General features: G+C 39.5%; 2 protein-coding genes across 2 annotated transcripts in view; one reads left to right on the forward strand and one right to left on the reverse strand.

Annotated features, from left to right (window-relative positions):
- Positions 1–13,366, forward strand: part of CUNH17orf50 (chromosome unknown C17orf50 homolog) — a 62,815-nt gene continuing 49,449 nt past the window's right edge. Inside the window, exon 1 of the transcript XR_009745539.1 lies at positions 1–100. The gene's annotated coding sequence lies outside the window, so the exon portion shown is untranslated. The remainder of the gene's footprint in view (positions 101–13,366) is intronic.
- The window catches only part of LOC133275469 (vesicle-associated membrane protein 2-like), a 42,099-nt gene continuing 41,607 nt past the window's right edge, over positions 12,875–13,366 (reverse strand). Inside the window, exon 5 of the mRNA XM_061465442.1 lies at positions 12,875–13,022. Within this exon, the coding sequence (XP_061321426.1) occupies positions 13,006–13,022 (17 nt within the window). The 3' untranslated portion in view covers positions 12,875–13,005. The remainder of the gene's footprint in view (positions 13,023–13,366) is intronic.

Raw genomic sequence — 13,366 nt, forward strand, 5'->3', positions numbered from 1 at the left:
GGAGGACAGAGCAGTTCTGCAAATCTCTACTGAAAGCTCCCGCAGATTTTGCTGTGGTCTGCAAAGAGAAGATTATTAGGAATAGAAGCTGGTAGTTTAGGTGGGTAAGGTTTGATTCCCTCATGTCTGGGTCAGACAGGAGCACACAGGTTATACACTGAAGGGCTCCCTTTATGCTTTTTTGCTGCTTTTTCACACATACATCACGTGAGTATAATGTATTATACAGCTATACAAGGCTAAAGGATGCACTTAATCATGTATTAATCATCTAACTGCCCAAGGACCAATTTTTAATAAAATTGAGACACAGGGATACCTGTAAGACAGCATTGTCTTAATAGCACCAGAAGACACCTCAGAATCCTACACAAGAGCTGATAAGTCTATGCATAGCCAGTAGAAGCTCATAATGGACACAGCCCCACCAAAATGCAAGAGTGTTGCTTTATACAGCCAGCCTGGCTTTCTCACTCCATAGGGCTTCAAGTTCTAGGCTCAGCTGCGGAAGAGTATGTGGGCTGGCATCTCAAAAATAGCATTTTCAACTTGCATTTGTATTCAGCAAACAGTGATGACTGAGTAGTCAAAAATACTTAAGCTGTTGAGTACAGTAAGCAAGAGTTTGGCTGTTGGTATGTTCATATACCTCTGGGGGAAAAAAAGGTTACTCAAACTTTGAGACTTTTGAGTAAAACAAGGAACTCTGAAATGAAAATATTAGTTGATTTTCTGCCCCTGGCAGTGTCCCAGGCCACCTAGCTGTCTCTTTGGCTAGGCACTGGAGGCATCAATAGGATTTGTTTTGGTGGTAGAGGCAGGAGAATTTGGATCAAATTAATCCTTAAGGATATTGCTTACTGTTGTTTCAAAAATGGTCATTTTTTCGGTCCTAAACTATAGAGGTAAGAGAAAGAGATTTAAAAAAAGCAGCAAGTATAGCACATGATTGTTAGGATGACTGCTGTGGGAGGTGGGAGGGTAAATGCAGTTGCGAGAAAAACTAATATAGTCTTAGAGTGTTTCTTTAATACAGACAACAAAATGTTTGTGCCACTACATACAGCATTTGGCCAGCCTTTACTTGAACCAGAACATTGATGGCTGCTCTGGTCATAAGTGATAGAATTGGAAAATGGACAGAGATGGACTGTCAGGATGACTAAGGAGGACACAGGCTACTCAAACTGAAGAAAAATAACAAACAAAAGAGTAAGGACTATACATTGTTCCCAGATATTGATCAGGATATTAGGGTTTTCTAGGCAGCTCAAGAATGAAGTTCAGATCGAGCTTTCTAGAGGATTGAAGAGAGGCAAGAGTGCATGTGGCTATCAAATGGTGCCTGATAAGCAGGTGGAAGGATGGCAAAGCTAAGCCAGGCAGTTTTAAGCCTAGCAATAAAAAAAGATTGAACTTGTAGGTGTCTTCAAAGTGGTTTGAAAGGAGATGGAATTGTTTGTTCCCAGTGCAATCCATACATTGTAATCATTCCATATTTCAAGGCTTCCTTTGTCTAAAAAGCTATATAAAACTGGTTTACTTTCCCAGCTCCTCAAGCACTATTAACCCTAGCATTCTTTGTGGCGTTAGAGTAGTAGATGTTTGCTTTCTGCATCCTATTCCCAGTGAACTCATTGGATTCTGAGCTGAGAACAGGAACTCCTCCCCACTGCCCTGATCATTTGACATGACTAGGGAGAACCTGTGAGTTTCTCTCCTCTGTAGCTTTCTTGGATCATTAGGAAGGAAGTTAAACCAAGCCTTGGTTGGTGCAGGGCTATATGATGCTAGCAACACACTTGATCTGTCTAGCCCTTTCAGTGCACTGTCATGGCTTACTAGAGATTATATCAGAGGCATGCACTGGATGCTATTGGGAAGTCATTCCAGGGTCCAGCTGAAGCTGGACAATGGAGCAGGTGTTTTCTAGGCTGAGAGAAAACATAACATGATGCTGTATAGTACATTTCCTAGTAAAAAGAACAACCTGCTAGTTAGACAAGCACTAGAATTTTAATTATCTACATTCAACAGAGCAAAGCTGCCTTATGGCTAACGGAAGGTAGGAAGGCCAGGCTTACTTGCCTTAGTAAAGCAGTTCAGCTAAGAGCTGTTAAAATATAATCAGATTGTTCAGCTACTAAGGGAGAAGGCAAGGATGTTATTTCTGCAAAATCACTCTAAAAGCTGCATTAAAAGTGCAGTAACTCAGTGCACTTGGTACCAGGAAGTTCCCATAGTAAAATGTATTTTATAGGTCTACCACATAGCGGTAACAAGTTTTTATGATGGCTGCCCAAACCACAGGTGGTGTTACAAAGTAATGCTCCCTGGATTTGAAACACACAGGAAAGCAAAAAAAAGATGGTTTGGTTTTATAATAGTCATCCTCATGGCCTAGTGCTCTGTCATACAGAGCTCTAGCAGTCTCAGTATTACCTGCTTTTCTTCTCAGTTGCAGTTCTGATCATCTTTAGTCACGCGAGAGATCTTTGAAATTTTAGATCTCTCAGGAGCTCTTGAAAGCATCTTACTCACTTATCTCCATATACCTGAGCTCACAAAGCAAAGTATGTAGACAGTCACTTCAAGATTTGTTTTGTCTTTGAACTATTTTCTCTAAACTTTCCAAAGCATATGCAAGTGCCAGAGCTCTTCACCTAACAAAACTTAGTGACCCCTAAGCAGTCCTTCCTTTTGCTCCTTGAACTTCCAAATTGCAAATCTGCTATCTGAACAGCATGCAAAAAGAATTTAGATTTTTCTATATAATTACTCATTCTGCCATATCCACATTAATCTGTCCATTACATTACACCTAATTTCGTTTTCCCTTGGTTTTATCATTTGCTAGAATTCTTTATAAGCTCAAAGTCAGAAATTGGAACATTTTGTTTCAACAAATCTGAGCTAACTACACAATGTGATTAGAAGAGTGCTAGTGGAGTATTAGCCCATTGTGCTCTCTTAATTATTAGCATAAGCCTTATTTTGGCTTTGACTAGTTTCCTGTGTTTTTCCATATTACATTCATGTGCACCAATCTACCTAATCTGCCTTGTCACTTAGTCCTTATTTGCTATTTCACCTAGAGCAGAACATGCACTGTATGACATCAAAGGATTGCTTTTTCCCAGCTCCTCCTTACAGGCTTAAAGTGCCCTCAATTTATTGCCACCTATGCTAAGAGTTACCAAGGGAAAAAAAAACTATAGTTTTACTAAAAAAGCACTGAAAAAGACATCTTGACATTACCTGGTTTTGGTGTGTTTGGGTGGGGAAGAGATGGTACTGTGCCCTTTATATATGCCAAGTTGATTTGCAAGAAAATTAGAAGAGCTGTTGGGTAGTGCCCCACATGTATGAAGGTGCAGAGTGCCCCAGGAGCTACTGCAATGCTTATGTATTATAAAATGTAGGTGTAGTCACTATAAGGGAGAGAAAAACAGCTTTCAGCTTTTGTCCCTTCAAAAAGCTTAATTACTTATTAGAATTAATGATGGTAACAGTTACCATGCCCTGTTAAGTCATCACGAGTGACCAGCATCAGCTGTTTCAAGTTAAGGCAGAAGATGACCCTGCAAGACAGTCTGCAGCCCTTTCACAGAGAATCTTTCTTTCTTCACTTAAAAAGTGTGTCCAAAGTACATGAGATTTGTAAACTAATTATCTAGTGGCAATGAGTTCCCTGAGTTAACTGTGTCCTATTAATAGGAAAATATATGTATTACCATTAAGAAAGTTAAGGTCAACTGCACTGAAGGCATTCTCCCATCTGCTTCTCTTCACATTTCTTTAATGACTGTCTCCCCCTTTTTGTACAGAGTTAATTGTTGTTTATACAACAGAAGTGTGGGGTTTTTTCTTTTCTATTAGACTGAATATATAAAAACTCATTGTGAATTAGAGAATCTTGATTTCCAGAAGTCTTTAGCACAACACAGGGAATGAAAGCTGAAGCTGCTCAATTGTCCTTAACTGTGTGTATTGGGAGTAGAAATGATACAAAAAGCAACTTCTTAAAACAAGATTTATTGGCACAAACACACATATTACAAATGTCTACAATATTCTTGGAAAATATGTTCACCACTTCAAAAAAAATCACTGTCCACAGAAAAGTACAGTAATATCAAACTTTGTAAGTCATCACAATTTCAGCATCAAAATGCATGCACTCATCATTTATGAATGGAATTCCACTGACCTCCAGGTAAAGCACTTTAAGAAATTTCCTGGCCTCTACAACATGATTTTCCCTCCACAGGTAGGCTCTAATAAGATGCAAATGGAATGTTTTCTGAAGAGGCACAGATCACAATTTCTTGCCCAGTACAGCTGAGTCTATGAGGTGAGGGATGCTGTTCTCAGCACAGATTTTTCAGATCCTTTCTGAGTGCATTACTACACAGCTTAGCACTACTGTTTGGCCTTTAAAGGGATGCAGTTAAAGATTTGGTTTGGAGTTTAGTTTTTAAAAAGGCAACTGAAAACTTATTTCTGGTTATTCCTAGTAGAAGTTAAGCTTGAAGAATTAAAAGGAAAGAGGTAGAAGAAAGGATTTTGTTTTGCATCATCATTGCAGCAGCATTTGAAAGAGGGGTGGCATTGCTAAGGTGACTTGGAGGAAAAACAGTAATCTCAGTAAGTCCTCTTCTTTCTTTGGTGCCAGTCTATTAACTCAGTAGCCAATACAGATTTTGTCACTAACGTCAGACAGTACAGAACTAAACTTTACCAGATGTCCTGAATCTGATCCTCCACCTATCGTCAGCTTCAGTGTCTGAGGAGCAGGCTTCACATACAGGGGAGGCAATGCACTGATATCCTTGAAGTGATCAGATGTGGCTTAGTCCAGTAAAGTAAGTTCTTTGGCACTAGAAGCTCTTTGAAAAATAAGGGTTCTATGTACTGCCACTGCATCTGAATTTGATTCTAATCAGATCAGTGCACCAAAAAAAAAAAGCAAAAACATAAACCACACACACTTATGCAGGTGCATGCTGCACTTTCTTCTATCAATCTTAGTAGGGCAGAGAATGTATCCAATGGCAGAATTCACTGTAGAATCACCACAAAACTCATCAAGACAAACCCTGTGCAACCTGATCCAACCTCAAAGGAGGTCCTGCTTTGGGCAGAAGATTGGACTAGATAAACCCCAGGGGTCCTTTCCAACCTAATTTTTCTGTCATTCAAAGGAAAGGCTTTTCCTCTCCTGAATTAGAACACAGCACAGATTCGATATCAGGCCTGGGTTTAGTAAGGATAAACGGGGGTGGGTTTTTTTTTTTTAAACAGAGATTGGAAAATCTCTGTATGCTTAAGCACACACAGAACTGCAGAACAGGGCATTCTTTGCTCTTTACTCTAGGCTGGAGAGTGTGAAATTCTCAACCATGTGTCCATTTTAAGTCTACAGTGCTGAACTGATTAGCCAGTACCTCCAAAGGCTGCTTTCCTGTGTTAAGGCTCAAGCATCAGTTGTTAAGGAAAATACTAATTAGCTGACTACAAACTCATTTCCTGCCATGACTAAACCAAGTTTATAATAAAGAGTTCATATGTTGCCACTAAGAGAACTTTTTATGCTGCAAAACAAACTAAAGGTTGCTCACAATAGATCCTGCCTGTGTTTCATCTTTCTCATACTTGGAAAAAGAGTATACCACCCAAATGGCAAATGCTTGTCTACGCAGATAAACACTTCTTTCAGAAAGGGGGAGAAAAAAAGAATAGGAGTTGTCAAATAAAAATTTAACCTCTACAACAGTTGGTGTTTCCCCCTCAAAATGTATTTTTGCAACAAAGGATGTTTTTAAAGTCCTGCTCTTGAGTAGGAGGTACCAATTTATAATCTTTCAGTGGTGCTGATATACATAATGTGACTAATATTTTACCACGTATGTGCTCGGGGGAGGGAGGACTTTTCACTGGCAAGACAAGGTAGTGATGTTTTTCATGACGAGTAGTGGGCTTTCAGTAACATTTTATTGTGCAAACGTGTGAGTGTGTCTTACCTACATTAGAATTTTATTTCCAATCTGAGGAAAAAAGCAAATGGGATATAGATTTAACTCAGCATTTCTCATAAGGAAAAAATATTCTTTCACCAATAAATAGGTTTTGGAAGCTAATTATTTGACTATTTGTAGAGCCGCTAATTGCTTAACTAATAAATAAATAACATTTAAATAAGTAATGGTTAAACTGTATACCCATGGCCTTTACTATACTTTCCCATTTTATTCAGAATTTCTTTTGCCTTTAAGTTTCAGGAAAGGCTGAACTTGCATTATGTAGTATACTGTAGCTTGCTAGTGGCATAGTAACCACACTGACCACTGAATTTTCAGGTCTAGCCAATACTTCCGTGACTAATGGAGAAATTGTTGCAACCTTTCAGGTCAATACTATAAATATTAGTAGCTGAACTTCTGAAACCAATTATGCATTGTACATTATGAATTTGTACCTCCATTATATGCAGTATCTCACACGTTGATCTTAACAAAGAAAACAACATCAGCTGCCATCATTTACCTTTACTATAAACAAACCTGCAGCTTATAAGGGGGAGAAACTAATTTCAAAGGATGATTGACAATATTGGTTGAAATTCCTTTAAAATCTTTTCCTAATTCCTCTAAACTCTTTTCCTTACAAAAACTCAGACCACCGCCACATGTTCATATATACATGACAGAAATATAATTCAGATTCAGCGAAGTGATTTTCTATCCTCTCCTTGGGCCATTCATTAGTGGACAAGCATAGATATTAGAGTGGAACAAGGGTAAGCAAAATACTTACGCTGTGTCAAAAAGATTTCATTACTGAGACCAAAGTGCTATACAACAAAGTGGGTATTCAGTGTGTACCTTTACTGCACCAAGCACCCTGCGACCCTCATTTAGGTTAAGTCCTTGATCTGTAGGTGGCAATAGCAGAATGCCTTTGGAGGCTACACCCCAACTGGCACTCTCTGCAAAACACACTAGATCATTCTTCTTGCATATTTCTTCTACATTTTGAAGAAAAAAAGCGAAGGCAGTAAATTCAGCTACTGTTCGTCATAGTTCATTTTAAGTGGTAGTCTATGTGCACTTCAATAGGGTAGCACTGCTTAGTTTTAACATACAAAAGGTGATTTTAGGGGTAGCCACTTATAAAGAGGAGTTTACTGAATGTTGGCTATATTTCACCTAAACCATTTCCCAATTTACTATCTTGTCATCATCACACAATCCTTATTTGCTGTTTCCTCTCTTTTTTCTGTCAATTTTATGAAATTACTGTTACAAGAAATGTAACAGCAAAAATGCTGTTGTGTACCAGTCAGGACCCTTCTTTTATATCACATCATTTTGAACCAGATTAGGATCCAGGAGCCATATTCTGCCTCCAGTGTTCTCATCCCATCAGTGGAGGCTCGTTTAAGGACAGCAGGGCATTACCGGGAGGAGGTTCTGCTCCACTCAGGTGTGCCTGAGCTCTGATTGAGGTCAACAATAACAATATGGCAGAAGGCAGGGAGTCAATTCAGAGGGCAGCAGGACAACCCTAGCCCCAGTATGCTATGTTCCAAGTGCTCTAGATCCCAAAACCACAAAGGCTTTCTTAACAGGATGAAGAGAGTCTGGAAGAATAATGGAGAAGCTGGACACTGTGAGAAGAGCTAAAGAACAGAGAAGGTTTTTCCATAATTATCTTTGTTGTTCTCTATGACATTTTCTCTTTGAAAACAAATACTTTGCCCTTTTAAACTTAAAGCACATGGCTTCTTTGGCTGAATAGACTGTTACATATGAACCACGAGGCTGTTCTAAACCATGCTGTTTTCAGCCAGTGCAGGTTATGATTTTTTGCTTTGGAGAGTTAGAAGATGTGATACAGTCATGACAGAATGAGGTTACTGCAGAAATGACTCATTGTTGAATAATCAAGTGTTTACTCCACCAAAACTGCATGTAACTGGACTGCCACAGTTTTTCTGCTCTATTGTAAGATGTAGCTTTTAAATGTCAGTGCACCAGGAAGAAAGGTAAACTCCTCGGGTGGCTCAGATCTCTATGCATGTGTTAAAAAACAGACAGTGTTCTGGTTCTCAATGGAGAAAAGGAGCTTCTGAACACATCAATGGAGACATAAATTAATGAAATAGGGAAGGAAAATTTGCTGTAGAGCAACACAAAATCCTTTCTTGAAGTGGAATAGAGAAGTATTTCTGAAGGAGACCAGATGAAGAAAGAACAATTGATGCGAGGTTCTGATTTTATTGTTTCAAACATTCAAATTTAGTATCCCACCTGAAAATAATGCCACCATCTGAGAAATCTACAGCCAATCATTTCCCCAGATACAATTCATGTGTTTCCAAGCTACATTCTTCAGCCTTTTTGATTCTGCCTTTAAAGGTAATTTGAAGGTGCTTGCACACTCTCTTGCATGAAGAAACACATGCTCAAATGCATCTCATCTAGCAAGAGGGACCTAAATCAGGTGAGAAGAAGAACTGTCTGGAAGAACATCTCACTCTTCTGACTACACATCAGGCCCAAAGGTTATGATCTGTTGTGGGTTCAAAGTTCAGGTCAGGACACAAATCCTGACAAAAGAGATTTTGGTCTCTTCGAGGCCTTTCTCCAACACGCAGTGTGCACATTGGGTGCAAGCCCAGTGCCTTATATGGCTACTGGTTTAGCCCTCTTCCCTGTTTAAAGGGCAGGAGGAGCAGGGTCGATATCTAAATTCTGGATCACACTCAAACGCTCTCTAGTTTCTTTGCAAGGGTCTAGCACCAACATGTGTGATCAAGGCACTGTCACAAAAAAAGTGACAGATTATAGATACTTCTCTCTGGGTGGATAACCTCCCATAGAAAACAGAAAAACCTCACTCTGTAAAAGCGTGAAAAAGAGCTGAGTAACATCCGAGCTTCTGGAATTTCCTGAAGTTTGAGTCTCCCATGGTAGATGCTTTTCTGAGAAGCAGATACAACCATTTAACAGGTATGCTCTAACACAGATGTCAACTTATAAACTTTCTCTTAAGAAGTAAAATCCACTGTATTCAAGACAAGAATGGCTCAGCTGTTCTTAAGTTTAAAGTTTTGTGAAGCCCTATTGAGAGCAGTGACAGAAATAAGACATAGAAACAGAATTTCAAAAGGTCTTGCTACCCAGACAAAACATAGTAGATTGTAGCTGTTCTGGTTAATTCCTTGCACAGTTAATGTTGTCCTGTTCTTCTATCATTTTAACTGTTTAAATCACTTATTGCAGATCACTGTTTTAAAAGAAAAAAGCCAAGTCTTTTATTTGCCTGAATCTGTTCTGGCTAATCTCATGCAGGTTCCAATAGAATTCAAGTGCCAGCTTTAAATAATCTATCTGACTACATTTCTAAACCACTTCTTGTCTTACAGATCCTAGGTTACATTCATAATCTTTATGAGATTCTCCCCTCCTCCTTCTAATAATATTGGATTATGTTGGACTATGTTGGATTGACTGTGCCATTACATAATGTTGTCAAGAGAAAATCAGGTCAAGTGCCCTGTTCGGGCTTCCACGCAAGTTCTGTGTACCAATGTTTTTAGGCTTGAAGCCACATTTAGGATATTGCAACTTTATCTAAATTAGAAAGAAGAAGGTGTTATGCCAGAGCAGGACCTTACTAGTCAGTGGATAGTGGATGCAAATAACACTTCTTCAACCTCAGAAGCACTCATTGGCAAGCCAAACAGCAGCTGTGGTACAAGCACAGACCAGCTCCTAACCATTTCATTTCAGCTGTGCTGTTTCTGAATGGCATCCTAGCTGTACAGCTGTAGCCTAGAAATCCCAGGAAGAGGAAGTGCTTATAAAGGTAGAATATGCAAGTCACAAACAACGTCTAATGCTGGCTAAAGCTAGCAAGTCCCTGCTTCCAGTCAGAGAAGTCTTCAGCCCAGTACCCATGATGGCAGTCAGAAAGCAGTCGACCTCGCAGTCCCCTGAGGGTTTGCTGGGGAGTGGGTAAAAGGAAGTCCTTTGGTGCCTTTTTATCAGTCCAAGGTAAAAGTCTCTGCAGGAGATAGTGCTGAGGAGTAGTAATTGAAATTCTACCCAGTGATTTAAATTCTAGCCAGTGCTCACAAAAAAAGAACAAGTTCATATTTTCATGGGAAATTTACTATTACAAGTAGGCAGTAGTAACTGCATGGACATTTTAAATGTAGATGCAGTGAGAGCAAAGCGATCAATCCTGGCTTCAACACAAATAAGATCTCCGACTGTGTTTATATAGATTGTGCTCTGTTCGAGTCTACATATATGTGATGGTGTTGCACAATCTATGACCCTGAACAGTCCTATATTACCATGTTCTCCTTGCAAAAGAGCTAACTCTCTGCAGAAGAGCTAACCCTCTGCAGGAGCAGTTCAATTTTGGATCTGTGCATCAGGGAAGGACATACTTGTTCATTCTTCCTGGGCGAATTGGAAATGGTATGTGGCTCATCTTACCCGATTGCAACCGACCAGCACAGCACAACTAGCAAACACTGAGCATTCACAAATACACAATATACAAACAACTGAAGAGTTAAAACACATTAATTTAGCATACTTCATTAGCACACAGAGGAACAATCTTTTACAACTCACTGAAGGCTAGGTTTCTTGACTACACTCTTCCTTGCAAATTCTCACCAACATATAGCAGTCATCACCATTAGTTACTGTTTTGAGGGAAAATAATTACACATTCCACAACCAGCAGTTTTTCTTCTCCACTCTTCCCTAAAGCTCCCATTTTGATTATTAACTTACTTGAGATAGGTTAGCAGGATGTAAGCTTTGCATCCTTATAGCTGTTTCATTTGGAAACTTTACATCTTTGCAGCTAGAGGATTCAAACTTTTTGATGCGTATCTGCAGCCGTAGCAGTTAAGCAGTCAGTTCAGACTCATGGGAGAAGGCACTGTGTTAAGGACCTATATCAGCATATAACCTTATTGATTGTACCATCTCCAGTGAAAGCTATCTTCATCTCATGAGTCCTTTCAGCAGTCCCATAGAAAACCCCTGTGAGGATCAAGCCATGCTCAACATGGGTATCAGCGGCAGGGTCTCACTCTTAGGAGATAATTCTTTCCTGTCAGCTAGCCAAAAGGGGCCTGAAGTTGGATGGCTAATTTCTTTGCTAGCAAAGATGCAATTAGAGATAGCATTCAGCTGTGGCACCTCATGGAGCCAAGCCTTTCGTGACAGTGGAGTTTTCTGTGTGGAATTCAGGATTTTAGAATTGTGTATGTACTCACTCAGCTGAAGGACTCAAGTGAACAGGGAGTCCAGTAGCACATTAGTAACTTTGAAAGTTAAGATTCACTAAGCCTCTGGCCACTTACTACTTAATGATATGAAATTGCACATGTGAATATGAAGCAATAAATATATAGGGGGAAAAGTGCTCCCTGAACCTTTCAACTTATCCTTGCTTATTCTCTCAGCAAAATTCTACTTCAGCACAATTTGTATGCAAAGAACCGCTCTGGGTCTCTGACTTCTTAGTCTAAGACTATGTCAAGAGAGATGTTCCACAGTGGGAATATTTTCACTACTATTATCACTATTTATACTAAATAGACTCTTTCAGAGTTTCCTGGCTCAAAATTTCATAATTCATTTTTAGTTTGGTTAATTATGATTAAACTATTCAGAATTTAAAAAAGTAAAAAACAAGGAATTGAACATTTCGGAGAAACCCTACGATAGCATACAAGAACCTTCTCTCATTATGTCATTTCTCTTAATTACATCAAATGTTAGTTTAAACTGAGTACGAAAAACAGCTTAGCTGAGCACTTTACAAAGACAATACTACAGCTTACGAACTATACACACACACATACAAATTAAATTAGTTTTTTTAAAAGCCTATTAACACCATTTTTGAACAGTGTTTCTCTGCCTTCCTCTTCACCAGGAAAACTTTCCTAGGCACCCTTCCCTTTCTTGGCCTCTCTCTACTGTTCTCTCTATTTAATCATACCTTCTCCTTCCTGATTTTTGCATGGTCCTCACAGTGGGGACCATTTCTGCCTCCTACCATTGTGCTGGGAAGCCACAGACATCACCAAAAGCTGCTCAGCCCTACAGTTAGGGCTGTAATTGTTGGGAACTGGCGTTCAAGAGTCCCATGAAGTCTGGCAAACAGCACCTTCACTTTTTAGCACGAGTCTTTATCTTGATTGTTTATGATGCCTCTACCTCCATTTTTTGCATTTCACTTGGCTTTTTCAAGATTGTGCTAGCTAATGCTTTCTTGGGTGTCGTACAATTTTCCTTCTGGCTTTCATATTGAGGGCAACCTGGCTGCACAGAACACCCCATTAGGAAAATATTTAAATCCATAAAGGATGATCATCCAGTACTATTTATTTTCTGCAAGCAATGTTTTTAGACTTGGATCATAAAATTAATCTCAAAAACCTGTGGTTTGGTTGGCTAAGTTGAAATAAGATGTCTTACATGAAAACTTGTAGGTACCACTCCCGTAGCAGATGCTACCTCAAAAAGTTACATCTGACTGTGGGCTTTGCCATCCAACTTTAGGTGCTCAGACTGAGAATTTTGGCCCTAACATTTGCTGTAACGTCAGGTTTGGGTCCAATTCACCTGACAGTGTCCCTTTAAGCAGGAGCTTCCCCATAGCTGCATTCCCTGATTCTGAGATGTTTAGGATGCTTTTTCATATACTACAGTTTCTGAAGGTCAGTGCGTACACATTTTAAGACACAGTGATAAGACAGTGTATGGAACTACTTGGCAGTATTTAGCTGGTACAGTTTCTTGTGGAAACAACAGAATTCCAAAACACACCACACTGAATGCTTATGGGTTATTACGAGCAAAAATCCCAAGACACCGGGTATTAAAAAGCGGATTTCAACAAAGAAATACTGATATCGTTGGTTGATATGAACAAAGTTGTGCCAAGTCTTCCTTCTCTGCTTTTTCAAGTGGAGAAATAAACTGGGAAAGGAAGCAGAAGGGAAAAAAAAGACATAAACCAGTAGTTATTACAGAGTTACTGTTGTGCTTTATTTCACAGAAGAGTGTGCTGTCACAGAATGGCAAACACCTTTAGCACATCTTTGCCATAAGTACATAGTATGCCTTCCTAGCTGGAATAGGGATACTCCTGTGACAAAAGGAATTCGAAGGGGGAACTGGAGTGGAAAGCATGAGAGACTGCAGCTCAAACAAGGACTGAGGGTGATGACAGCTCCAGCAATACCTACAGTCCAACATGTTTTCCTTCCGCAGGGAGCTAGCCTGGTTTTTAAGGGCTCCACTACCAGGATGGTAGGAAGCCT

The sequence above is a fragment of the Pezoporus flaviventris genome, unplaced genomic scaffold, assembly GCF_033815535.1.
Source record: "Pezoporus flaviventris isolate CSIRO_AGI_PZ_B2104156 unplaced genomic scaffold, CSIRO_AGI_Pfla_v1 ptg000040l, whole genome shotgun sequence".
NCBI lineage: Eukaryota > Metazoa > Chordata > Aves > Psittaciformes > Psittacidae > Pezoporus > Pezoporus flaviventris.